This window comes from Rhinoderma darwinii, chromosome 4, assembly GCF_050947455.1.
Source record: "Rhinoderma darwinii isolate aRhiDar2 chromosome 4, aRhiDar2.hap1, whole genome shotgun sequence".
In the NCBI taxonomy this organism is placed as follows: Eukaryota; Metazoa; Chordata; class Amphibia; order Anura; family Rhinodermatidae; genus Rhinoderma; species Rhinoderma darwinii.
Genome location: NC_134690.1, coordinates 163,086,758 through 163,114,217, shown reverse-complemented (window position 1 = coordinate 163,114,217; position 27,460 = coordinate 163,086,758). Strand labels below are relative to the sequence as shown.

The window sequence follows — 27,460 nt, the reverse complement described above, 5'->3', positions numbered from 1 at the left end:
CTATGTCGATGAAAAAAATAAAAAAGTTATAGCTCTTTGAAGGAGACGATGGAAAAACTTAAAAAATGGCCTGGTCATTAAGGTCTAAAATAGGCTGGTCATTAAGGGGTTAAAGAATAAATCCCAGAAATGTTTAGTTTCTCTATTCATTTATAAGAGAATTACATTTAGGCCAGGTTCCCACAGGTCAGATACGGTGTTTAAAAACCGCGCAGTGTATCCGACCTGGAACCCGCAGCACATTCCGTCCGAAAAACGGAAAAACTATGTGGTGCGTTTTTTTCAGACAGAATTTTCGATGCGGTAAGCAGTGTAGAAATAAAAAAAATCCTATACTTACCTAAGCCATTTTCATGATGACGCGTCCCTCCGTGGCTGTCCAGACCGGCCTCCCTGGATATTGCTACAGCCCATGTGACCACTGCAGCCTGTGATTGGCTGCAGCAGTCACATGGGATGAAACGTCATCACAGGAGGCCAGACCGGAGGAAGAAGCAGTTCTGGGTAAATATGATTTTATTAAGTCGCAACACTTGGCTTTCTAGAATTCAACAGAAATGCAACGAAAACGGAGCTTAAATTGACATGTTGCAGATTTAAATTCCGGACCACATGTCAATTTATTAACATTTTCTCTGAGTGTTTTTTTCAGTGTGGGCATGAGATTTTTAAAATCTCATCCACTTTGCTGCTACTGTAAATGCTGCAGAATTTTTCGCACATAATTCCATTGCGGAAAATCTGCAGCGTTTATGCTAAGTGGGAAACCGGCCTTACTGTCTCATAGGAATGAATAAAGAAACTGACTTGCGGTCAACACAGCAGACCCTGTAAGAATCGGAGCGTCAAATCGGGGGCTTGATGGAAGGACTGAACAGAAGCTAAAAATACATAAATAAAGCGCTTGGTAAGTTTTCTAACTACACTATTGCTTCTGTCATCATAATTACAAACGGTGTAGGGAGGAATGTTCTGCATCTATCTTGGTCGCTTATGTGTTTCTACAGAGATCACAGAGAAAAATCTCAGATTGACTCCCCTTTAGAGGTAACAACATTAGGCCTAATTCACATGAACGTGTCCGTTTTGCAGTTCCGTGTGTCATCAGTGTTTGGTGCGTGTCTGCGTTATTTTCGCGTATGTCATGCGTATGTCACACGGTTTTGGCATTTACAAAATGAAATGAAGGAAGTGGTTTTCTTTTTCCAATCATTTCTTGAGCAACTGTTGCGCGTATCACGCACAGCACACGTGATTTTCGCACCCTAAAGGCCTGTGTACTATTGGTTACTTTTACCAAGCTGCATCTTGACTTACAAGGTAATTGTGGTACAGAAAGGCAGCATTAGTGGGACATATAATTAAATATTGAAGAGGATTTCTACCCAAAAACTAAAAATGGCCATGTATCAGGAGTTTTAGCTGCAACCAAAGTTTGGTAATTTTGTTTAAAGAGATATTATCATTTTTATGTTTTGCAAGGATGACCATATTTGGAGAAAAGGCAACAGAAATGAAGTCAAATATAAAAAAATTTTTGTTAAATGTATTATTACTATAATTTAGTATATCTACAAAACTAATCTATGAAACTGACAGTCTTTAGGGTTCATAGCATTGTAAATTGCTACGCTTAATCAATGGTTAATATATAGAAAGCTACTGTAACAATATGATTAGCACACTTAATTATCAGAAAACACTGCTAAGTGTAATAAAACATAATACAGTAATATGATATGGTACCAATCATATAAACATCAATGCCAACTTGGTTGCTAGGCAATTTGAGGAACTTGTTATCTCTCTATCTTTATGGTCTGGTTTTCTGTTTTTCCTCTACCTGTCACATATGTTATTTATTTCTATACCTGAACATGAAATTTGTCCAAAGCCAACTAAAGGCTAGAAAGATGTTTTTAGGAGTTTTTTTTATTTTCTCCCTTCTCTTTTGAAATGAAGCTATAGACGTTTCCTTGGTATTTTTTTCCTGTACACAATACCAATATCAATACTCTGAAAACATTCAATGAAGCATACAGAAATCTGAAAATGCATTTGTTTTTTATTTATTTATTTATTTAAAAAAAAACACATTTCTTATACAATTCATAGCAAAAAATATTACTCTTGTACAGATAATTTACACCAGATATCCACAGACAAAGTTTTACATATATAAGTCCAAATTTCCTCTGAACCCTGCACACCCAACCCTGTCACTGCTACAGTGTGAATAAAGAAACCGCCCAAAAAACAGCAATATATAAAATATGAAGTTATCCCACAGTGATATTGTCGGTACCTCCATGGATAACCAATTTCTGGCAATACGTTTTCTGGCCACATAAAGCAGTTGAGTGTTTTGGTGGTAAAATTCTAATATCTGAAACAACCAGAATACATCATGTACTTTTAGTAAATAGTTTACAATTGAAGATTATATTAAGTCTTGATAATGTCTACCTCAGAACAATATCATTTTGGACATCTCCATAGAAGATGGATCCAATCTGCTTCCTCTATCACACATTTCAGACCTCTGCTATCTATTCTACAGTTCATTTTAACAAGAAGTTTGGGAGACAAATAGAGTTAATGTACAATCAACAGCTATGATTGCAAGTAGACCAGACGAGGTGACAATTTAGTATTGTCCCTAAGGCATTGCAACCATGACTTATTAGGTAGACCAACTAGATCTCTATTCCAAATGTGAATAGATCTATGAGGATGTGGCAATAGAAACTAATCAATCAATAATTTATAAATTTTTCATAAGATCCCCTTAGGATTTATATATACTAGTGACCGTTTTAAAACTGAAAAACTACTGGTTCTTAATCTCTCTGTATTTTTAATTGCACAGCAATTTATTGTTTATTTACCTATTTGTTGTTTTCTGAATATTCCTCTATCAATATTTTAATACTTGAATGGCCCCTGTCACTTTTCTATCAATATCTGTTTCACTGTTTTTAGGACTCATTCAGTAGCCTCTTTATAAGAAACTTACATCACCCTATTCCTGTGCTGTCCTTAAAGGGGTTTTCCAATACTTTTTTTTTTTAATCACTGCAACGCTTCTCAATTTATCTATTAATGCCCCCTGAATATAGTTATCTACATTTTTATTTTTTAATTTACCATTATTATCTTTTGTTTATATTGAGAGGTTTGTTTACCTCTGTGTGTCCGTTTTCTTGCTCTTCCGGTCATACAGTTCCCGGCATGCACCGCTTCTGTCCCAGCATGCAATGCATCGGCAGCAGGGACTCATCACGCCTCCTACACCCAGCTATACACAATCTCCATTTTATATTAGATATCTCCTTTTTGTGTCAGTTACCTTTACATTTTTGAATTCCAAGAATTTGTCCATGATCTTTACTAACAAAATAAAAAAAAATAACAGTGTTTAACTGGTTTAACACTATCTCTACCTGCCCTTTATATACATTATCCCTGCTCTCTTTGAATGAGAAGATAATATTCTGCTCTTAGCAATTATAGCCAGTGCCCTAGACTGCTGAGAATTAATTGCCTTAAAAAAAACAAGCTATTTGGATAAAAGCTAAACCCACTTTATGCCAGAAGATAATGATTTGGATACTCATTATATTTCAAGTTTCTGTAGTGAGTCTCTCAGGGGGATGTAAAGCTGGTGGACTCTGTTCCTTGGTGACCCAGCTAAAAGACTGACATGGCTCTAAGAGGAAGATAACGCTTTGTACCTCTTAGCCAACATTTTTACTACAGTAATACAAATATACATAGATTAAATGACATATTGTGAACTGTCTTATTCATAAAATTAGACATCTAGAGCCTGAGAAAAATAACTTTGAATATTTGTAAGACAAAGAACAATACACAACTGCATTCTAGCAGAAATGTAAGTTATAATATTCCTAACATATGGGCTTTTAATGAAATAGATTGTACGGCTATTTACGCAGCAGAAAAACTAGGGTCACAGGGGAGTCAATAGGTGAAATATGTTCCTGCGTTTGTCAAGTGGCATTTAATAATGGTTTAATCCCAGTCTAAATGTAATACAAGTATAATAGACAGTAAATCATTGTAAATATTGCAGAATGTTGCTCTTCCAGTGGTTTATGTGCTGCAACAAAGGAATAAATTCTGTTAATGGGATTTTATACATCTGCCAAGTAGGAAACATAAGTATAATTACAGTGGTACTTAAATCCTTGTTGCAACTGAATAATCGCAGAAAGAAATAGGAGTAGTTGGGATATAACATATAGGTCATCATTTTTAGGCATTCATTTATAGTATTGTATATATACTGAAACCGGCAGTTAATGGGATATATTGAGCAGGAATTATGCGGTAGCTATGTTTCCATTACTAAGTAAAATAGAAATTGCAGACACTTTTTGACTATGCATAAAATAAGTTAATGTGAATAAAAATTGTTTGATCATTTTTTAACTTTATTTTTTTATCTAAATACATAAGACTTTACTGTACCAGTCACTTTCCAGATGTGTCTAGGGTTTTGGGAACTCTTCTCTTTCCAACAAATCACTAAGGGCCCGTTAACGTCTGCATTGGTGTTTCCGTCGCTCTGCTCAGTCATTGGGGCAGAACGGAAGCACAGTTGCATGACAGACACCATCAGCGCCCGACGGAAACCCATTGACTGGGAACATGTTTTCATTGTTTTATAGGAAACAATGGCGCAGCTATTGTTTCCGTTATTTTGAGCCGGATCTGTGATGAAGGCTCCTAACAGAGTCTCCAATGCAAATGTGAACAGACCCCAAGCCACGTTTAGGAATACTTGAGTATAATTCAGTACTAAATGACCAAACAGAGCTGGAATGGGATTTCTGAGCAATACCAGGAGCTAATTACTTAGTTTTCCTATCCATCAATCACCCATTGGCTTCAGCAATGAATTGTAAATGGCTACTATCTCCCCTGGGATAGAAGACATTCCATTTGCTGCCCTACTGCTGAAATAGGGCACTAGATAGGACAATTGTACACCTAAATATTGCCTAGACCAGTGTTTCTCAATGTTTCTAAACCATGTACCTCATATGCAAATAAATTACATCAATGTACCCCCAGGGTTATGTTCATACACTTTGCTGCACCTATTAAAATTACAGTACAAAAAAAACCTAGAGACACGGTGTGTACCCCCTGTGGTACACGTGGTACACGAGAACATAGGGCTTAAGCAACTGTACTGGAAACTATCTCAGTTGTGTTTCCCACTGATAGTTTTAAACTTCTGGCATGAGATGCGACTGTCAACATGGTAGTGGTAGTGGTAGGACTTGTCTCAAGAAGAACCCTTGTCCCTATGCGCTATTTGTATGTATGGATTTCATAGACCGAGTTCATTGTCTTAAAAAAACAAACATCCATATACCAGAGTGGATAGGCACAAGGAAAAAGAGGCACGTGCTCTGGAGAATTCAGCCGAGCAGCTTGAGACAAACTCAAAGTCTTGAGTTTCATACTGATTAACACACTATCACATAAAACTGGCTGTCATCGTGACAACATGATCCTACTTATGTTACCCAGAACTGAGATAACTAAGCCCTTGTCACTAAAATGGCAAAAACGGGGCCCAATTTAAGCATTTTATTTCTTAATTCGATAGCACTTTGTTCTGGGCTATAATGGCGATGTCAGATAAAGTGCATACCTTTTGGTTTCCTTACAGTCAAGAATTGGTAAATGTCATTGGTTAAACCAAATACATTACTATATAAAGTGACACAACCAAGGAAAATTCTATTTATTTTCCATTTTCTGTCCATGCTACCCTATATAAAACAAATAAAATATATAGATATTTCTTTTGGGTGCCATAGAGAATGTCTTACATAGCAAACAAGTATTCACATTAAGAATGTATTACTTCAAAATACATCAAAAACTGCTGGTCATGAAAGGGTTGAAACCCCATGTATATTAGAATGATGAAAGTCATCTGCCATACCCACTTAGCGCAGTTAAGGATGACCTGGGTTAAATTATTGACAATAATTTTTATTCAACTCTTTTCCACAACTTTCTAAAGTGTTGTAAAAATTTGAGTCTAGAATTTATACCCATTGAGTAATTATTTTTGAAGAGCTACATCATCAATTAAACCTTATTAGCGCATACGGACATCATAGAGCCAGAAATGAGTGCTGCTCTATAAGATCCAGTTCATCCACAATACAGGGAAAATTTGTAGTCAGAAGCAGCTTCCCCAGCATGTCGCTGGGTTAGAGAAACTGATCACCAGGCTGGCTTCTATCGAAAAAAAAGGTTGTCTCCATGAAGTAACCCCCTTTAAGAATATTAGATACATCTTGACTTATTGACACCTGTCATTCTAATTGCACAAGTTAACATACAGGTGTAGCCATATTTATCTTGACTTTTAACTCATTAAATACACAGTGGCAAGAAACTTCAACTTGATTTTTTCAATGACTTTTCAATGGCTTTTTTTGTGTGATATCATGCTGCAGCAAGTTATCACAGTCAAGATGAAGTGGGCTAAAGCTGTACCTCAACAGTATTTTATTGTTTGCTAGTGTAGTGGAACAATAACCTATATTTAGCAATATGTACCATATACTTTTACATTTTAAGAGAGTTTAAGGAAAGTAAATGTGGCATATTTTCTACCATGTGTGGTGAACCCATGGCGTGTGGGAGGGGAACACATGAGGAATAAGGCACAATTCCTGCAAAAAAAAGCAAATTTGCAAAGCAGCTAGATAACTCCTGAAGCTAAGAAACCAACCTGTCTGACACTGCATCTCCCGCTGTCACTTGCAAATTTAATTGGGAGATTGACATCCACATGCAGCTTTTTAGTTGGCGCTGTCCACTGGATCATGGTTACAGGTTACATACTTCCACACATGGACAATACCCTTTAAGGTATTTTTTTCATTATCACTGCTATGGCAGCCCTGCATCTGTCACTGTCAGGGGGATCCTGTGGCAGACATTGTATTTGGGTGTAATCTTGCTGTCACTATTATAGTGTCATGTGGCTGCTACTGTTATCTGGGTGACAAGTGCTTCATATAATTTTCTGCTCATATTTTGTGTATAAGGGAACATAGAACCACAGTGAATTGCTGTGAAATTGTAGTAAAATCTTAGCAAATGTCGATTTACAGCAATTTACCTCACTTTACTATGGCCATGTGGTCTTAAAATTATTGAAAGCTTGGGACCAGAGAGAATTTCCTAGAAAAATTCTCGCTAATTTGGGCTCACTCTGACAAAAAGTTTGCTACATTTGTACAAAACTGATGATGTACTGCTGGCTCTTGTTTCAACCACACACTAAATGGTTTCTTGCTGGCATAGATTCATTTTAATATGCTAATAGTAACTTTTTAATAAAATCAGCATTATAGTTTTGTATTGCATGAACCATTTGTAATTTTAATTAAGAGTCTGTAATAATTATGCTCAAAATATCTATGCATTATAAGATCCAGATATTCTGATTGTAAAATCCTCGGCCGCGGACCGTCGTTCTGATTGACCCCTCAACGGCCGCGGCCATGGATCCGTAAGTGCTGGCCCGCATCTCCTCCCCAGGAGACGCCGGCACTCACTTCCGCTCTGCAGTGTCCCATAGGGTGCACGCACACGCTCATGCCTGGCCTTAAAGGGTCAGCTTAAAATATGTTCTAATAGCCCTAATCACCCTGGACTACTAAAGGGGCCCTGCCCTTTCACTCCTTGCCTGAGCATTGTTTGTATTCCTCTGTTAGTCTTGCAAATGGTCCGTTAGTCATATCCTGTTCTGTGTTCCCGTGCCCTTCTACCTGTATCCTATATCCGTGCTGTATTTGTTCCTGTGCCATCTCTAGAGTTGGAGTTGTGTTGTGCCGTCTACTACGCCTGCTGACTTACACCACGTCTGGTGTCATCTGCCACATTTTACATTACCTGCCGACAAGGTTTTATCTGTGCCTAAGCCGTTGCTACTGTCTGGACTATTACAGGTACCCTTGTGCTCGGACTTTATATTGACTTGGTACAATGTTGTTTGGCCAGCTGCTACCCCGCTACGGTGGTGCGGCTTAGTGGGTTCACATACCCACAGATCCACGGGCCCCCGTTGCGATACAGCATGCTTCTTAAATAAATTTTCTATGCCGTGAAGCCGGCACTTCCTGGTTACGGTCACATTATACACTTAGTCTACCATGTGACCGTGTTGTCACATGACAAGTCTTCCAGCCTGTGCAGTGGAAGAGCCGGTGCGGAGGACTCCAGGTGAGCTGCAGAGTCTATATTGTAATGTATTGCGTTGCGTTGTATTGTGTTGGCTTGTAATGCATTGTAATGTATTGTGTTGGCTTGTAATATATTGTGTTGTATTGTGCTGTTTGAAGTGGAGAGGGGGGGCCCGTTAAATTACAGCCCCCCCCCCTCCTCTCTCCATGTCGGCCTATATCAAGGAGAATCTGGGGAGGAGGTTTATACGAAAATTCTCCTCCCCGGCCAGTGCTGGGTTCTTCTTTGTAAAAAAAAAAAAGACGGATCTCTTCGACCCTGCATTGACTACCGTGGTCTCAAGCAGATTACGGTCAAAAACTAACTAATACCTTTTGCCACTGATCTCGGAACTATTTGATCGCATACGAGGAGCCAAGATCTTCTCTAAACTAGACTTGCGTGGGGCCTACAACTTAATCTGAATCCATCAAGGTGATGAGTGGAAGACGACATTTAACACCCGGGATGGGCACTACGAATACCTGGTGATGCCCTTTAGCCTGTGTAATGCTCCCGCGGTCTTCCAAGAATTTGTGAATGATATCTTCCGAGATCTCCTCTATGTCTGTGTTGTGGTCTATTTTAATGACATTTTGATTTTCTCCCCAGATCCGATGACACATCGGAGGCATGTCCGTCAAGACCTGCTGCGATTAAGGGAGAATCTTCTGTATGCCAAGCTGGAGAAGTGCATTTTTGAAAATAATTCTCTGCCCTTCCTGGGCTACATCGTCTCAGATCAGGGTCTCAATATGGATCCTGAGAAAATAAATTCCGTTCTGGAGCGGCCACGTCCTCAGGGCCTGCGGTCCATACAGTGTTTTTTGGGATTCACTAACTTCTACCGGCAACTTATCCTTAACTTCTCTTCACTGATGGCTCCCATCTCTACCCTTACCAAGAAAAGTATGAATGCCAAGGTGTGGACCCCAGAGGCAGAATCAGCATGAAATAGCCTCAAGAGTGCCTTCCCTTCAGCCTCGATCCTCCATCATCCTGACGTGTCTCGGCAGTTCTCATTGGAGGAGGACGCTTCTTCTGTTGGTGCAGGTGCACTTCTTTTCCAGAGAAGCCTCAAAGGAAAGGCAGTAGCATGCGGCTATTACTGGAGACTTTTTTCCTCCACAGAGCGCAATTACTCTATTGGGGATCGGGAGTTATTGGCCATCAAATTAGCTCTCGAGGAGTAGAGACATCTGCTAGAGGGCGCAGCTCACCCCATCCTGATATACACCGACCACAAGAACCTTATCTATCTCCAGTCGGCTTAACGACTAAACCCCCGTCAAGTTAGGTGGTCGCTTTTCTTCACCCATGTAATGACGGGGGTGCGGAGACAGACAAGTGAGCCCTAATCTACCCGCCACTCAGTCCCTGCCTACTTGCAACGACCCGCCCTAGGCGACGGGGTACAACTGGGCGACGGTCCCTACGCTCAATAAGTGCACGACAGACAAACAGACAAGGGTACACAGAGCTAGGGGGAGAAGGGGCAGTTGCCCACGGCAACACCGTGAGCAACAAGAGAAGTGAACAAGCCGAGTCAAACCAGGAGAGTACGAGGTGCCAAACGCAGAGCAGGAGAGTAGTCAGCAAGCCGGGGTCAATATGAAGCAAGGACAATAGTACAAGAAGCTGCAGCAGGGCCAGGAAACCAAACGAGAAGAATCACAAGAAAAGGAGGAACAGGAAAGGCAGGTATAAATAGACAAAGGGCGGGAGCTAGCTCCGTCTGGCCAGGCTGTGATAGGTTCTCCCACTCCTAAGCCTGCCACCCTGAGTGGTGGAAGATGGAGTCAGTCTCACAGACATAGAAGCAGGTGCAGACTGATTATCTATCGGCGTTAACCCTGAAGCTGTGCCTGACAGATCCTTTACAATCCATTTCCAATTTGTGCTCCACTACCGTCCCACTGGCAAAAATGTGAGGGCCGATGCCCTGTCCAGGTCGTTTGAAACAGAGGACACTGTGGAGACCCCTCAATATATGATAGACCCGCCCTGCATTGTCACTGCCAATCCTTTGCAAGTTAGAGACATTCCTTCGTTTAGGACTTTTGTCCGGTTGGCAGATAGGAGAAAAATTCCTCGCTGGGGATACAGCTCCAAACTGGCTGGATACGTGGGTGTTCGTAAGACTCAAGAACTGATAGATCATCATTTCTGGTGGTCCATGCTGCCAAAAGATATTGTCTCTTCCTGCACTGTGTGTGCTTCTAACAAGGTTGCTGACTCCAAGCCTGTCGGTCTACTCCAACCACTGCCTGTACCCAATGCTCCCTGGCAGCACATTGCGATGGATTTTGTCACAGATCTTCCCCCCTCAGCAGGATGCAATACTGTTCTCGAAGATGGCCCATTTTATCCCGCTGACCTGTCTACCATCTGCTCTTTGACTGGCTAATCTCTTCATTCAGCACATCTTTAATTCACATGGGTTGCCCTTTCACATCGTGTCTAATCGGGGGTTTCAGTTCACCTCAAAATTCTGGAGAGCCCTCTGTAAACTCCTGGATGTGAAACTGGATTTCTCCTCAGCCTACCATCCCCAGTCCAATGGTCAAGTCAAGAGGATTTACCAGATCATGGAGAATTATCTTCGGCACTTCATTTCCATGCAGCATGATGAGTGGGTACAGCTTCTTCCATGGGCTGAGTTCTCATACAACAATCACACAAGTGAGTCCACCACTTCCACACCATTCTACATTGTGTACAGTCAACATCCAAGAATCCCTGTTCCTGTTTCAGCTACATCTCAGGTACCCGCAGCTGACTCTGCATTTGGGGACTTTTTACAAATCTTTCAACAGACCTGGTCCTCTATACTGCTGGCAGTCGATCGCATGCAGCGAAAAGCGGATACTAGAAGAAAAGATCCACCTCAGTATCTTCCGGGTACAAAAGTTTGGCTGTCCTCAAGGATCCCAGGTTCCTCTGACCTTTTGAGATCCTGCAACAGATTAACCCTGTCTCCTATAAGCTTCGGCTGCCTCCTACCCTCAAAATCCCCAACTCCTTTCATGTGTCCCTCCTGAAGCCTGTGGTCCTGAACCGCTACACTAAAACTCCTAGCCCTGCAGTTGCTCCCAGCGGTACTTCCAATATGTTCGAAGTAAAGGAGATGCTGGACTTCAAGAGGGTAGGAGGAAGGCCTTTTTATTTGGTGGATTGGAAGGGGTTTTGTCCAGAGGAGAGGTCCTCAGAGCCAGAAGAGAACCTCAATGCCCCTACCCTCGTTAAGAAAGAGGAGGGATACTGTAACGTCCACGGCCGCAGACCGTCGTTCTGACTCACCCCTCGATGGCCGCAGCCAAGGATTCGTGAGTGCTGGGCCGCATCTCCTCTCCAGGAGATACCAGCACTCACCTGCGCTCCGCTCTGCATTGTCCCGTAGGGTGCGCGTGCACGTTCGTGTCCAACCTTAAAGGGCCAGCGCACGCACATGAAAATGTGTTTTAATTTGCATTAATCACCCTGGGCTACTAAAGGGGCCCTGCCCTTTCACTCCTTGCCTGAGCGTTGTTTGTATTCCTCTGTTAGTCTTGCAAATGGTCCCTTAGTCGTATCCTGTTCCTTGTGTTCCCATGCCCGGCTACCTGTATCCTGTATTCCGTGCTGTATTTGTTCCTGTGCCTCTAGTTGAGGTTGTGTTGTGCCGTTTACTACGCCTGCTGACTTACATCATGTCTGGTGTCATCTGCCACATTTTGCATCATCTGCCGCCAAGGTCCCATCTGTGCATAAGCCGATGCTACTGTCTGGACTATTAAAGTACCCTTGTGCTCAGACTTTATATTGACCTGGTACACTGTTGTTTAGCCAGCTGCTACCTCGCTACAGCGGTGTGGCCCAGTGGGTTCACATACCCACAGATTGTGACACTGATAATATGGCACTTGTTTCTAACACACAGATATAAAATAATCCCATTGTAATAGAAGCAGATTTTGCTATGTTGTCTTATTGAGGTTCTATATACAATATATCTGCAGACTTTTCCTTGTTGCTTGATAATCCAGAATAATTTATATTCGGACACCTAGGAATTCAAATGTTTTAGTAATACTGAAGTGATTTTCACAAAAGAGAAAAAAATGGTCATCAATGTTTGATGGGGGTTGAACCACTGAGACCCCATCGATCCAAAGAACAAAGATGCTGTGAAGTGGGCTGTGTTGCAGTACCTAAACAAGGAGCAACACTGTTTCGGGGGGAAAAGCAAAAAGAGGCTTCCTCACTTTATCTAGTATACTGTGGCTCCTTCATTCTAGGGACTGGAGGGGCCCAATGGTCAACTCGAAATGGATTATACATTGATGACATATCCTACTGATATGCCATCAGTATCTCAGGTGATAATATCCTTTGATAACATCTTAACATATTTTGAATATAAAAAATTACGGGATTATGTATACAAATTTCTGTTTACATTTTTTGTAAAATCTCCCATTGTTTTGTCTGGTTTTATGTTCCCTCTTGGCATTTTTCTCTCTGTTTTATGTACAAATACTGTTTGTATTTCTATAAACATTATTTCCCTGTAAGTCATCCATCCATAGCCTCTTATATGCACTTCATATAAAATAACCCCAGTGGCTTTATGGTAATTAAATACTGTGTTTCAACTAGAAAACATGCGAGCAGTCTCTAACAAAATCACAGCCTGCAAAATCGCTCCTGCTGGCTGAATACAGAGCACAGTCCAGTAACCAGACAGCAGTGATCTAGATAGGATAAATCTTATAAGCAATGGTAAAGCTTCAAAACATTGCTGTGGAAAATTGCAGATTTACAAAAGAGGCATTGCCAAGTTGGTCCTAATATATCCAAGTAGTGTTTAGAAATTTCATATATGTTTAAAGGGGTTGTATGCAGTGGCGGATTCTCATTAGGGTGGTTTGAGCGGCCACCCGGGGCCCAAGGCTCCCGGGGGGCCCATGGCCGGCCGAACCGCACATGATTGCACGGGCCCCCTCATGCCCGATGGCATCGCTAGCACCGGAGGGGGCCCCGGTGCTAGCGGCAGCCACATTCATTTGTATCTGAGTTCTCAGGACTTTGATACAAATGAATACTATAGGCTGCAGGTAACGTTCGACTTGCAGCCTATAAGGCGCTGGGAAGACTCTCTGTGCAGGGCGGCATGATGAGATACTGCATCACGCCGGTATGCGCATGCCTCTAGTCCGGAGGATTCACACGCGTCCAACTGGAGCAGCCGCCACAGGGTAAGGTAAGTAAACTGTATATATATTTTTAGGTGGGGACTATCGCTGTGTATATATTCAAGGAGGGGGGATTATTCAGTTACACTATATACAAGGGGGAGCTCTGGGTGGCCCTATATACAAGGGGGAGGGCAGTGCTCTGTGGGCCTGGATACAAAGAGGGGGAGTGCTCTGTGACACTATATACAAGGGGGGAGCTATATGTGGCCCTATATACAAGGGGGAAGTGCTGTTTGGCCCTATATACAAGGGGGGAAGCGCTGCGTGGCACTATATACAAAGGGGGAGCGCTGTGTGCACCATATACAAGGGGGAGCGCTAAATGGCACTATATGCAAAGGGGGGAGTGCTGAGTGACACTATATAAAAGGGGGAGCACTGTGTGACAATATGTACAAAGGGGAAAGGCTGTGTAGCATTATATACAAGGGGAGGGCTGTGTGGCGCTGTCCACAGTGGTATATGTATGGCGCTCTTTAAAGGGAGGGCTCTGTGGCGCTATTTACAAGAGGAGGAGGGCTGTATGGCGCTATCTACAGGGGGCTGTGTGTACCGCTCTCTACGGGGGGATGTGTGTGGTGCTAGCTATAGGGGGGATGTGTGATATATACAGGGGGCTGTGTGTGGCACTATGTACAGAGGGCTGTGTGTCTGTGGTGTTTTACAGTGTATGGTATTATTATATTCAGGCGCGCAGTGTTTAGTGATATTATATTTAGGGGCACAGTATGTGGCGCCATGATAATTTTATTTTCGTTTATAGGTGTGGAAATGTTGGAAAAGTGAGGAGCCGATGACATCTGAGTGGCAAATTCTGCAGAAATGGGTCATGGCCGGGAGAAGTCGTCATGAGCTCTGAACCGGATGGAGAAGAAAAGAGGAAAATAAATCTACTAGAATCTGAGACGTCGTCACCTGTGAGTCACTAGATTTATAGAAAATCTGTCACCTCTCCTGACATGTTTATTATAGGAAATCCTTGTATTTCACAAAAAGTCTTTCTGCAGCCCAGGACTGATAGACAATTCCCCTTGTCAAGAGGATGTGGGATACTGTCAGTATGTAGGGACACAGCCCTGTGACAAGGGGAATCGTAACATCCATTTGTTAATGCTTGCCCAAAAAGGTAGTGTTAAAAATAGTTACGGCGCGGCAGGGCGGCGGTGCGGAAGGGGGGCCCAAGTTTGGGTAACAACCCATGGCCTATGGTCTACTTAATCCGCCACTGCTTGTATGAGATTAGAAAACCTTGAGGCTTTCCTCCAGAAACTGCGGCACACTTGTCCATGTGCTGGGTCTGATATTGCAGCTCAGCTACTTTCAATTAATTAGTTCTGAGCTGCAATACTAGACCCATCACATACACAAGAGTGACAAAGTTTCTGGAAAAGATTCATGTTTTTCAATATTCTACAGCCCCTTTAAAAATATTTATACCGTTATCCTTACCCTGGATTGACATTGCAACACCAAAATGTGGCTTATAACAAAGCACTCATTTCTTACTTTTAATGGTTTCTTAATTCCCCAACTTTCAAAATATATTCACCATTATATATTGTTCAATAATTACAGCATTATCTAGTGTAATTCTATTTGTTATTATAACATAGGCAAAATAACCAGAAGGACCAGAAAGCATGCCACTAAAAGAATTACAGCTTTGCCTCTTTAAAGTGAACCTGCATGAGAAGCTGAGCAGACTAATGTAGATTTTGTGGGAAAAGATTCAGTAGAACTTGTAATTTATTTATTTAAACCTCTGTTAATTCTGGGCATTGGAGTTCAGTGGGCGGTACTAATCAATGATTGACAGCCTTCCCTGTATGTGAATACAAATATAGCTGTCAATCAGTGATTAGGACCGCCCACTGGACTCCTAATTTCAGAATGAGCAAAGGTTTAAATGAAAAAATTAGAAGTTATACTGAATAGTTTTCTACAAAAATATACATCAATCTGCTCAGCTCCTCCTGCTCTATAACATGCTGCCTGCAGATTGGACTGCATTTTCAACGTGACCGGTTCCCCTAAAAAAAAGGAGTTGTTTAATGTCTTCACAAATAACCAAAACAAGGGGTTCATTCTGCACTTAGGAAGGGAAATAATTTGTTTTTGCCCCTATGGCTAACTACGAAACGCAGAACAGCATTTAAATATCACAGATACAAAAATGATATATATTCCAGCTTACATAATCATTTTAGGCTTGTTAGTAGCTCTTTGCAATATCATGATGAGCAGTTCATCATTACACTCCAAAACATTACCTGAGCAGTGCCTGACCATCTGGCAAGAATGTGTGTATTAACCCCTTAACATCTAACAATGTGTGCTTTTACCACAACTTTTAAAGAACTTTAGTCTGAGGTTCTGTCAATTTACAGCATCTCAGAATTGTGGTAACATAAGTAAGTGACCACTGGGCTCCCCAGAGAAAATGTAGAAACTGCATGTCCAATCCATGCACCCCAGATAGAAGTTACAATGCCTTCCCGGTCATTTTGATCGCAACATAGAAATGATAGATTGCAGTCGCAACCTGTCTGCTTGACACAATGATGTGCTTTATTAAGGATACAGACAGGCTTTATAGCAAAAAAACAGTGTAGGTAGGTGTTGCTCAAATGCCTTCCACCTATAGACTTGAATCTAATGGGTTTAGAGTAAGGGAAGCCTCAACCGGCATCCCCTTCAAGTAATGGAGTCAAGCTGTTAGGAGACAATCCGTAATGATATACAGTATAAAGAAAGTTTAGAGGTTCGCTGCAGACATACAGAAAAGAAACTAAGTAGTTGAACTGCAAAACTGAAAAAAATTTCAATCTGCCTTTTCTTTGCATTGAAGATGTTGCTTTACAATATATTCACCAAAGCAAGGAAGATAGAGGATCCCATTTTATGAAAAATCAATACTGTTTACTTCATTAATATGCTGTTATGTAAGGAATATATTAAAATGATCATGTAGCCTCATATCGCTACAGTACAGACTGTGGAAATGAACAGTGTTACAAAATATCTGACCATTATTAGGGTAACAGTTCAGTAAAATCTATCTGCAGCACCTAATGTATAAATCCAATGGAACATGACAGTTGTCCCTGCAGATAACAAGGCTGGAAGACATGACACAAATGAAACAATTCGGATTATTTAGTGTTCAGTTATTAAACGATGAAAGTTCAAGTGAAAACGCACGTCATATGAGAAAGGAGAGGTCATTCAGGAAAGCTCTCTTAGGGCACATTCAGACGTGGTGGATTTGCTGCGGAATTCCGCTGCGAACAGGCTGCAATGGAAATCCGCTGCAGACTTTTCTTTCTTGGATTTCTATAGCTTTTTAGTTAATTTAATGCAGATGTAGCGGAAAACAATAGTGTGGAAAATAGCTTGCAGTGCGGAATTTACATTCCACAGCATGCTCAATCTGTTGTAGAGTAGCAGCGGAATATCACTGAGGATTTCAGCCTTTGCAATGAAAGGCTGAAACCTGCGGCAAGTCTGCTGAAAAAATTTGCAACGTCTGCATGGACCTTCAAATATGCACGTTTTGCAGCAGATTCGTTACGTAATTGTCATAAATTTGTGGAAAATTTTGAACGTGCTCTTAATACGACACTGTTTTCATGGCTTCCAAAAATAGGACACCTTTTTATGCATAATATATTTTAAATATTTTTTAGAGATGGGGTGGGGGTGACAAGTTTGTGCATATAAGTCAATCATAAAATATATAAAGTGACCCAACTAAAGAAAGTGTCTATTTTTTAAAATACTGGGCATACCAAATGTATCACCTCTATTTATTATCCCATGTAGGTGGATTTTACAATGACCGCAGCTATTATACTCATGTGTGCTAGATAAAGTGGCACAATAAGGAAAAAAATTGCGCATATCCACAAACAAGCACATTAATTAACTACTGAAAATAATAAAATTAATAAAAACTTTATATCTTTATCTAATTTATATGATAATATATAAACACTAGAGATGGTAAAATCGATTTTGAAGAATCAATGGAGAATGAAGAAATAGCTCATTTATAATAAACAGTGAAGTGCTGGAAACACATTATAGGAAAACTGCAGGTATTGGTGAGGCCCAACTGCACCAGCGTACAATGCACTCGGAAAGTCTTCAGACCCCTTAAATGTTTTCACATTTTGTTATGTTGAGGCCTTGTGCGAAAATAAAATAAAAATTCTAGTTTTTCCACATCATTCTAATAACCCATAATGACAAAGTGAAAACAGAATGTTAGTAGTTTTTGCTAATATATTGAAAAGAAAAAACTAAAATATTGCATTGACATAAGTATTCAGACCCTTTACTCAGTACTTAAGTTGAAGCACCTTTGTTAGCGATACCAGCCTCCAGTTTTCTTGGGTATGATGCCACAAGGTTTGCACACCTGGATTTGGGGATTTTCTGCCATTCTTATCTGCAAATCCTCTCAAGCAATGTCAGATTGGATGGGGACTGTCGGTGGACAGTCATTTTCAGGTATCTCCAGAGATGTTCAATTTGGTCAGGGCTCTGGCTGGGCCACTCAAGGACATTCACAGAGTTGTCCCTAAGCCACTCCTGTGTTGTCTTGGCATTGTGCTTAATGTCATTGCTTTGTTGGAAGGTGAACCTTCGGCCCAGTCTGAGGTCCAGAGTACTCTGGATCATGTTTTCATTAGGAATATCTCTGTACTTTGCTCCATTCATCTTTCCCTCAAACCTAACCAGTCTCCCTGTCCCAGCCAATGAAAAACACCTCCACAATATGATGCTGCCACCACCATGCTCCACTGTAAGGATGGTATTGGGAAGGTGATGAGCAGTGTCCAGTTTCCTCCAGACATGATGCTTAGAATTGAGGGCAAAAAGTTCAATCTTGGTTTCATCAGAATCTTGTTTATCAAAGTCTGAGAGTCCTTTAGGTGCTTTTTTTGCAAACTCCAAAGAGGCTTCCTTCTTGCTACTCTGCGATAAAGCCCAGATTGGTGGAATGCTGTAGTCATGGTTGACCTTCTGGAAGTATCTCCCATCTGCACACAGGATCTTTGGAGCTCAGAGTGACTATTGTGTTCTGGGTCACCTCTCTTACCAAGGCCCTTCTCCCCCCATTACTTAGCTTGATGGGGCGGCCAGCTCTAGGAAGAGAACTGTTTGTTCCAAACTTTTTCCATTTAAGAATTATGGAGGCCACTGTGCTCTTGGGAACATTCAGTGAAGCAGAATTTTTTTAATACCCTTCTCCAGATCTGTGCCTCCACACAATCCTGTCTCTGAGCTCTACAGGCAGTTCTTTCCTCCTCATTGCTAGATTTTTGCTCTGATATGCATTGTCAGCTGTGAGGCCTTCTATAGACAGGGGTGTGTCTTTCCAAATCATGTCCAATCAAAAACAAGATGATCTAGAGAAATGGGAGGCCCCCCAGAACTAAATTTCAAGTGTCATAGCAAAGGGTCTGAATACTTATGTCCATGCGAAATTAGAGTTTTTCATTTGTAATAAATTTACAAAAAAAAAAAAAATTCTGTTTTCACTTTGTCATTATGGGGTATTGAGTGCAGAATGATGGGGAAAAACATGATTTTTTCTATTTTAGCACAAGGCCTCAACATAACAAAATGTGAAAAAAAGTGAAAGGGTCTGAATACTTTCCAAATGCACTGTAATACATCAGATATACAGTGGGGCAGATTTACTACTGTGTCTGTGTCTTGAAAGTGTTGAAAAATTAGCAAAATTTTGGAACCGTTTGGCACATTTTTGATGTTTGCACCTCACTAGACACTTTCTAAAAGGGTTCAGAGAAGGGGCATGGCTTAACAATAGAGGGGCATAACTTGCTGGTGAGTGGCTTGAAATGCACCATTCTGCACTAAATATGTGGCAAAAAAAATCTGGTACAAAATTATGCCTCAAAGTAAGCCAAATCAAAATTGGTATTCGGAAAAAATAAGTGTCTAACAGGTCAATGAAGATGCGCTAAATTATCATGCGGCATGCAACACTGTGATAAATTTGGCAATATTTGGGCCTTCCTGGTTTAAGTTTACGCTGCCTAGCTATTAGATAGCATTAGCAAATGTGGGTCAGTATGTTTCTGCGGACATATGGCTTTTTTTGACAGCTCAACACCCAGCCGAACCCCCACCCTAACACCTACACTTTCTGTACCCAGATATAAATGCACCTCACATTGCTGATCTAATGCTGTGAAATGGTAGTTTTTTTTTTCTGCATTTAGTATTTACAGCTTAAAAGGGTTCTCTATTTTGGACAATCCCTACTTTTTAAAACGGTTCCTTGACAATAAGCACATCAAACAGTTTCCTCTTGTTTGGACCCCCATCAATCAGCTGTTATCTGTGGTCAAGCCTGGCAGAAAGAGTTCACTTTCCCTGCAGCACCACCACAGGGGAAATTAATCATTACACAGTGCCTATTCATATCAATGAGTTGTCTGTATAAGGCAAGACAGGTCCTCTAAAGTGAGATGCTCGTTATAACTGATCTCCACTCTGACCAGTAGATGAGGATCAGGAACAGAGGATCTTCCCTCTATTATGAAGAATTTCCTGAAAGGTTAGTGTATATAAAAATGGGTTTTCTAAACTAAACCACCCATTTAAGAGGCTGCTGCTATGTGCAGTTGCAATCTTACAGGAGTGCCTAGGCGCTGTTTGTAGCATTGAGTGGTCTCTTAAAGGAGTCAAAATGTGAAAAACATTTTGGCCCTAAGAATACGGAAAAATAAACAAATATTTCTATAAAAATGGTGCAAAAATAAAGCTCCATCTGTTATGAAAGAAAGACACAAAAATCATATGGAAAAATACAAAAAAGGACTAGGGGCATTAAATCGGTGACAACGACAAAAATGCAACATTTAGTCCCCATGGAGTTACTACATGACTCCGACAGAGTGGCTGCTTATAATATAAAGAAGGGCAGAAGATGCTGAATATCCTGTGTAGGGTGCTGCTGTAATACTGTGAAACAGCAGCTTCTTCTTTGGTTATGCTATGGTACTGCTTTAGATGGAGGGACAGTCTCCTAGTATTATAGAAGCGTTATATACACGTTATTCAGCCGCTCCATGAATAAAAAATCAGGATGACACCACCTTTTTACATTTTTTACATATTATTCATGGCTGCTGCTTACTTGTTGAGCAGCAGAACTTCACTATAGCAGAAGTTTAACTCCAGGGGCAGAAATAAGCTGACTGCTCCCTGGATGCCTATGTATGTTTAAACAAGCAGACAGGGTGGAAATGAGAAGTCATGACATTACCATTCATCTACTATTACCAGGCCTGGGAAGGGTTTGTCGGGACCAAGCTGTTAGGTATTGTTTGCTGACTGTGCATAGTGGCTATGGGCATGAATTATATGCTGCCACAAGAAAGTAGCCTTAAATTGGACTGTACTGAGCCACTATGAAGAACAATAAAATGTGTTGTTTAGCTTGTATCACTAGGGGAATGAGCCTGCCTGAGTTAGATATACTCTTTGTTGTCGTTCTCATCGCTGGCTGATAGAGGAGAATTCTGAGCAGGCGACCCCATCTACTGTATGTCTTCTATATGTTCTAATAGGACATATGGACAAGGTGGAGATGTCCTGAGCAGAGAACTCCTTTACTGCATGCTAGTATATGCATTTTTGTGGTTTATAAGAAGTGTTTTGAAACGTTCCTGGAAGGGCTTCTATAGAAAACTGTATTGTGTAATAATGCAATCCACAAGTAAATTTGTGCTTGTTGTTTTCATTGGGATTATGGACTTCCTATTAAAATAAATGTGGGGAAATGCTAAAGAATTCCACAAACACCACAAATAAGGCATGGCCTAAAAACAACGCAGTTTTCAACTGCACCGTATGTAAGTAAAACATAGTATTTCACCACAGCACCCAAAATGTGTGAGAATACACTGAAGTGCAGTAACAAAAAAAACTTTTGTTTTTTAAGATAAGTTTTAAAAAAAAAAGAATTTTAGTGTTCCATTAACTTAGGATAGCTCGGGTTAGAGGAATCCCATGGCAAATTATTTTTTTCTCCTATGCAGTATCTAAAGGTGGTCTTAACTTTTTACAAATACTTACTTTCTAACATAAACCATATGTATAGTTCATCGTTTTACATTGTTGTATCAATTCCGACAGCAATATAAGTAATGGATGTTCTTTTTGATTTTGAGTACAATTTCTCCTCTTGTCTACACTAGACACACACATATACTATATTACATATGTGAAGTTTAGTAAGTATACAGATGTAGCCTTGGAAAAGGGAGTGAAACACTACATTTCCGTACTAGGAGACAATGCACAATAAGAAATACAATTTATATTACAAAGATACCTTCATGTGATGACTTAGTTTATAAAAAATATATACAAATAATTAATAACCCCCCTATATCAATTTATGGAAATTAAAACTTGGAGACTCCAAAGTGGCTCAATTGCATCCAGCTGTCGTACGGCATCAAACAAATGTGAGCACCATAATGGCAGAATGGAACTAAATGCTGAAGGGTTGTAAAAAGTCATTTCATTTTAAATGGCAACCATTATATTCAATGAGTAAACAAGTAAAATAAAGAGACGTTCCAGCCGCATATGCTAAATAATGATATCATTATAGTCTTCTTTTTTTTTCTTGCCTGAGGGCTTTTCATGAAAAAGATAACTGGGTACCATTTGAATTGTTGAGTTAATGTTAATGATAAAGGAGAGGATTAAAGCGTCTACTATCTTAAACAATGTCAACTGATTACTGTTGGCTTCTTCTTACAGAAGCGTCCAAGTCTGCAAGATGTTCTATCGTACCACTCCTGCATACTCCCCAGTTGTGAAGGAATTAACCTCTTTTACCTACTGATAAAATGGCATTTATTCTTATTCTGTGCTACCTGCTCATATATCTGATAATAACATAAGAAAAAAAAAGATCTGACAAGGACGAAAGATAAACTGAGTACTTTGAAACACGCTTTATTGAAACAAATAATTAAAAATAGTACATCTGTGAGAATTGAAAAGTGCATATAAGAACTATTGAGAAATCACGACCCAAGCAAATAATTTACAATTTCAACTAAAAGTTTTATTAAACAACTTCAAATTAACATGATTATTCACCATAACTGTGTGTGGTATTTACAGTCTTCGGCTCCTGTGGTAAAGGCTTTGTTTTGGGATTTAAGGAGTAGGAAAATAAAGGACCAAACGGTAGGGAGAGATCGGTGGAGGCTAACAAGATGTGAAGGTTTTCCAGAAGAAGTTCTTGCAACCAGCTTTGCGTTCTCGAGGTGCCAGAGCTGGACTGGAATTTGCGGACCTTTCAAGTTCCAATCTTACTTCATCTTGCTCGGGTCCTCTGGGCAGGTCGTCTGATTCCAAGGCTTCATTTTCTGTCTGGGAGGGTTCTGATAGCAACTCTGCCAAAAAGTATTTGGCCAACTCCTATAAAGAAAATGATAAGAAATATTAAGTTGCAGGTTTTTATTTTAATATATGCAAGATATATGTAAGAACTGAATTACTGCAAGCAGTACTTTTGGTATCCGGTATTAATGATTAAATGTTCTCTTCCACCTTTGAGGTCTTATATAATTATGTTCACAAATAAGCCATAAATCCAATAGTAACACAATAGAATCTATAATATTATATCTGCAATCTGAATGACAGGATCTCTCCGAGGTGCTGAAACTATTTCTCTATCTAACCTGCAGCCTTCTCTGACACCTGCTTGATCAGAATGAACTTCCTATTTTTCTACCACAATATATTTCTCATGACTGAAGAGAACTAATATTTCATTTATTATTTTAACTTTTTTGCACTACCCCATCTCAATAATTAACTGTTCTTAATACTATTAATCATACAGGGTAGTGATTGCAGGTTATACAACTATAGTGCTATAAAATACATAATAGAGATGTTTGTCTGTGATTTAAAATACAGATGTGAACCACTGTGTCGAAATTCAATGCGTTGCGCACTATGATCAGCACCTCGGACAACTCCGTATGATCAGCACCTCAGACAGCTCAATTTACTCAACATCTTATATAACTTAATATGCTCAGCACCTAGGTCAGCTACGTGTTTTCAGCATGTCAGACAGCTCAGGTTCAGCAGTCATGAAATTGTCATAGACATAAATTCTACATTATATACGAATACATATCTTGTTATTAGATTAGCTGTGGTCATGGCTTTGTAGCATGTTAAGGATGATACATTCCAAAAATACCTTTTTTTTATGACTATGTAGTAATATTAGTACATTTATGTGCATGAAAATACATTTATTCATATACTAAACAGATGCACTATTTGCATATTACACAGTAAAGTTTGTTTCCATATCTGAAAATGAAAACTTCAATGTAAATATTAGTGCTATAGAAAGTCCTGTAATAAAAAGGCAGAAGATTCCTTACCTGTTTCCCTGCTGCTGCAAGTGATTTCTGCAGGAACTGGCGAAGTCTCGGGTCTGTAGGTGCAGCTGAGATAGAGCTCAAAGCCAAGGCCAGGGAGAGCAGGGTCAGGGCACAGCGCACTCGGCAGGACTGCATGTCTTCAGGAACTTCTCTAAGCTGATTGCAGAGACAGGGCTATCAGAACCTGCTGTATCGACTTCTTCTGCTTCTGCTACTGGGATCTCCTTAGCCCCCTTTTAAATTCTCCCTGTGACGTCAGCAAAGGAAGAGCTCCCTCCTCCCCTTCTCTTCCCTGAGATAACCACCACTTTTACGCACCATTACCCAAAGTAGATAAATCACTAGAACCACCCAGATGAAAAAGAACCTGAAAGGTTTTTTTTTGTGACATTCTTTCTCTCTATAGTATAATATGTATACAGTTTGCGTAACCTTTTTACATGTTTTAAACATCAATGGTTATTTAACCCAATAAATGCCTGCGTCGCTGTCCTGTTCTTCTGTGAATCAACAGTGTGTCATGTTGTTTTCCACTGTAATTGCTGGTGGCAACCTGATTATTAATTATTCTTGGGAACATTACCTATGTAGAATATGTGGACATCATTTTTATGGCGCAGTAGCATCTGATGATTAATAGCCTTTCTATATTTGTTTCATAAATAAAATGTATCTAATGTCACGCAAGTACCAGTATCAGAGCTTTTAGAATACATTCTGTCTAAATACTGAAGAAGTTACAGTTCAACAATGTTATGAACTTTTGTATTTTTCATGTTCTCAATATGGGTTTAATAGGCTTAATATAAAAATATACACAGTTGGCTTCTACTTACACCCCCTATCAGTCTCATGTTATACAGAAGAATTGCTGCTATTGAATATGGAAAGGGATTAAATAACAACATACCTTCTTTTGCTAAACCGGACAGATCTAATTTGCAGCATTAGCTTATATATGCAATTGATGTTTGAAGGTATCTTGACTTTGGAGCATTTTTTTTATTTATTTAAAAAAAAGGTGTGTGTCTGTAGGCGGATAGATAGATAGAGAGATAGATAGATAGATAGATAGATAGATAGATAGATAGATAGATAGATAGATAGATAGATAGATAGATAGATAGATAGATAGATAGATAGATAGACATAGAAGATGGGGGCCCCCATAGCATGCTTCAAACTAGGACCCCATTATGGTGATGAGTTTTACCCAGAACTGAAGGGCCTGGTGATTGCAATAGCAAAGGGTATGAGACCAAGTAGGGCTGGGCCCCCTCTCTTCAAGTGTCATATAGAAGCCATATGGTATGCTTCTTTGATAAATTAGATGATAGATAGATAGATAGATAGATAGATAGATAGATAGATAGATAGATAGATAGATAGATAGATAGATAGATAGATAGATAGATAGATAGATAGATAGATAGATAGATAGATAGATAGATAGATAGATAGATAGGCAGACAGACAGACAGACAGACAGACAGATAGATAGATAGATAGATGATAGATAGATAGATAGATAGATAGATAGATAGATAGATAGATAGATAGATAGATAGATAGATAGATAGATAGATAGATAGATAGATAGATAGATAGATAGATAGATAGATAGATAGAAAAAAAGACATAGAAGATGGGGTGGCCCCATCGCATGGATCAACTGGGCCCCAATTATGGTGCTGAGTTTTACCCAGGACACAAGGGCCTGGTGATTACATTAGCAAAGGGTGTGGGACCAAGCAGGGCTGGTCCCCCTCTCTCTAACGGTCTCATAGTAGACACAAGGTCTGCTTCTTTTATTTGTACGCCCTTGAATAGATAGACAGATAGATATAGATTGATAGATAGATTTGTTTTCTGCTTGGTCCTGGAACTCCAATGCAATACTTGAGTTAATGAAGATCTTAAAGAAATGAGTCTCTGCCCCCCATAAATTAACCCTATGTGAATAATATATTGTTGATTTACTATAGAAACAACAAGTTGCTTAACCGTACGTACTATTGGTTTGGTTTAGTGCTTTTACAGTTTATTTGATCATTTCTGGGACACACGGATACATGGATACACGTCGTGTTCAGGTCTAAGCAGCACAAGTTTTTACTTGCAACTGACTAGGCATTCGTGGATTTCTAAAGAGAATTCTAGAGCAAGACATAAACAGATTGAAGGCAGGCAGTATAATTATGAGTTTTACTCTCAGCACATATTTGTTTCTGGTTTTTGCTTCTCTTTGGGTCAAAGGGGACAGGCAAATTAAAAAAACTAACAGAGGCCACACTGCTGTATAATCTTCAGATTAGGGAAATCTTTTTTACGACACCTGGCCATCTACCATAAATCCTATATCTTAAATCCTGTCCACCAGCGTTCTAGTAATCCTGCACTTTTTTGATGCCCCACAGTACGCATACCTTCATCACTACACCTGGGGTATGTGCTTAACCTATCTGCTGAAACACCCCCGCCATTTAATGACCCCCGCTGATAAGGTTTCATTTCCCTTTTTACTTAGGGCTTGTTATCAACTGTTTGCTTTTAGTAAGTTCCTAATGGCTAAATAAATATCATTTCTAAGATAGAGTTCTCGCCTGTATGTAGTGTATATTGCAGGAGGACTTGTAATTAACAAATGTGTCACTTGTATTTATTCTTTTTATCATGCTCAAATCACCGTGTAGTGTAAGTTTATCTCCTGTACACATACAGTTCCAAGTCGCAGGGAACAAACAAATCCTATGGGAGTCACTAGTGAGCCACGCTGAGTGACCAACATCCTGAAGATCGCCCGATGTTGAAGTGAAAGGGCGAGCCTCCGTTCATATCATATACTGACTGACTTCCATGTGGTTAGCATCATCCCTGCAGATGCCAGCCTCATGAATATGCTAGTAAGCCTGCTGTTCAGAGGTTATATGGGCATTGTGTGCTTAGAGGGCAGCAATCCTGAAGTACACAAGCAACATGCAGATCTTCCCATTTCTAGCAGGAACCTGGCAGGATATTCCTATGAAATTATCAGTGTTTATTTTTCTGGAAAATCTTGTTGTTAATTTATACATGAGTATTTTGTGGAGAAGTAAAAAGCTGGGTTCTGTAGTTCCTCACCAGCACCTGTGACAAGCTCAATTCACAACGGCTGGCAGTTAGTTTAATATTGTCTACAGGGGGTAGTGGCTGCAACTGGAGCTATTTAATGTTATTTCACATGTAATAACAGTGGTGTGACAGAAAATAATTTGCCATGGTTTTGCAGCGATCATGATTTGTTCTGATGATTTCCTGATCGATCTTAATGGCGATTGCCTGGTGTACATGCAAAGCTACCAGCAATAAATGATAAAAATTTTGGAATTATTTCTGAAAATTGGTCATGCATACCAATGTTCTCATATTAAAATAATTGGGATGTCAAGCTATGGGTCGTAACGGTAAGGGGAAGTCAGAGATATCTAA

At 40.0% G+C, this 27,460-nt stretch overlaps 1 protein-coding gene and 1 long non-coding RNA gene across 2 annotated transcripts in view; one reads left to right on the top strand and one right to left on the bottom strand.

Annotated features, from left to right (window-relative positions):
• LOC142760911 (uncharacterized) overlaps window positions 1-27,460 on the top strand; it is a 47,600-nt gene that overhangs the window by 6,653 nt on the left and 13,487 nt on the right. The window contains exon 3 of the long non-coding RNA XR_012883452.1: window positions 788-907. This is a non-coding gene — a long non-coding RNA (uncharacterized LOC142760911). The remainder of the gene's footprint in view (window positions 1-787; window positions 908-27,460) is intronic.
• On the bottom strand, window positions 22,510-24,213 carry SST (somatostatin). The gene is made up of 2 exons (XM_075864088.1): window positions 23,993-24,213; window positions 22,510-23,003 (listed from the first exon to the last, which is right to left on the bottom strand). The coding sequence occupies exons 1-2, from the start codon at window positions 24,125-24,127 to the stop codon at window positions 22,791-22,793; spliced, it is 348 nt and encodes a 115-aa protein (XP_075720203.1). The 5' UTR covers window positions 24,128-24,213; the 3' UTR covers window positions 22,510-22,790.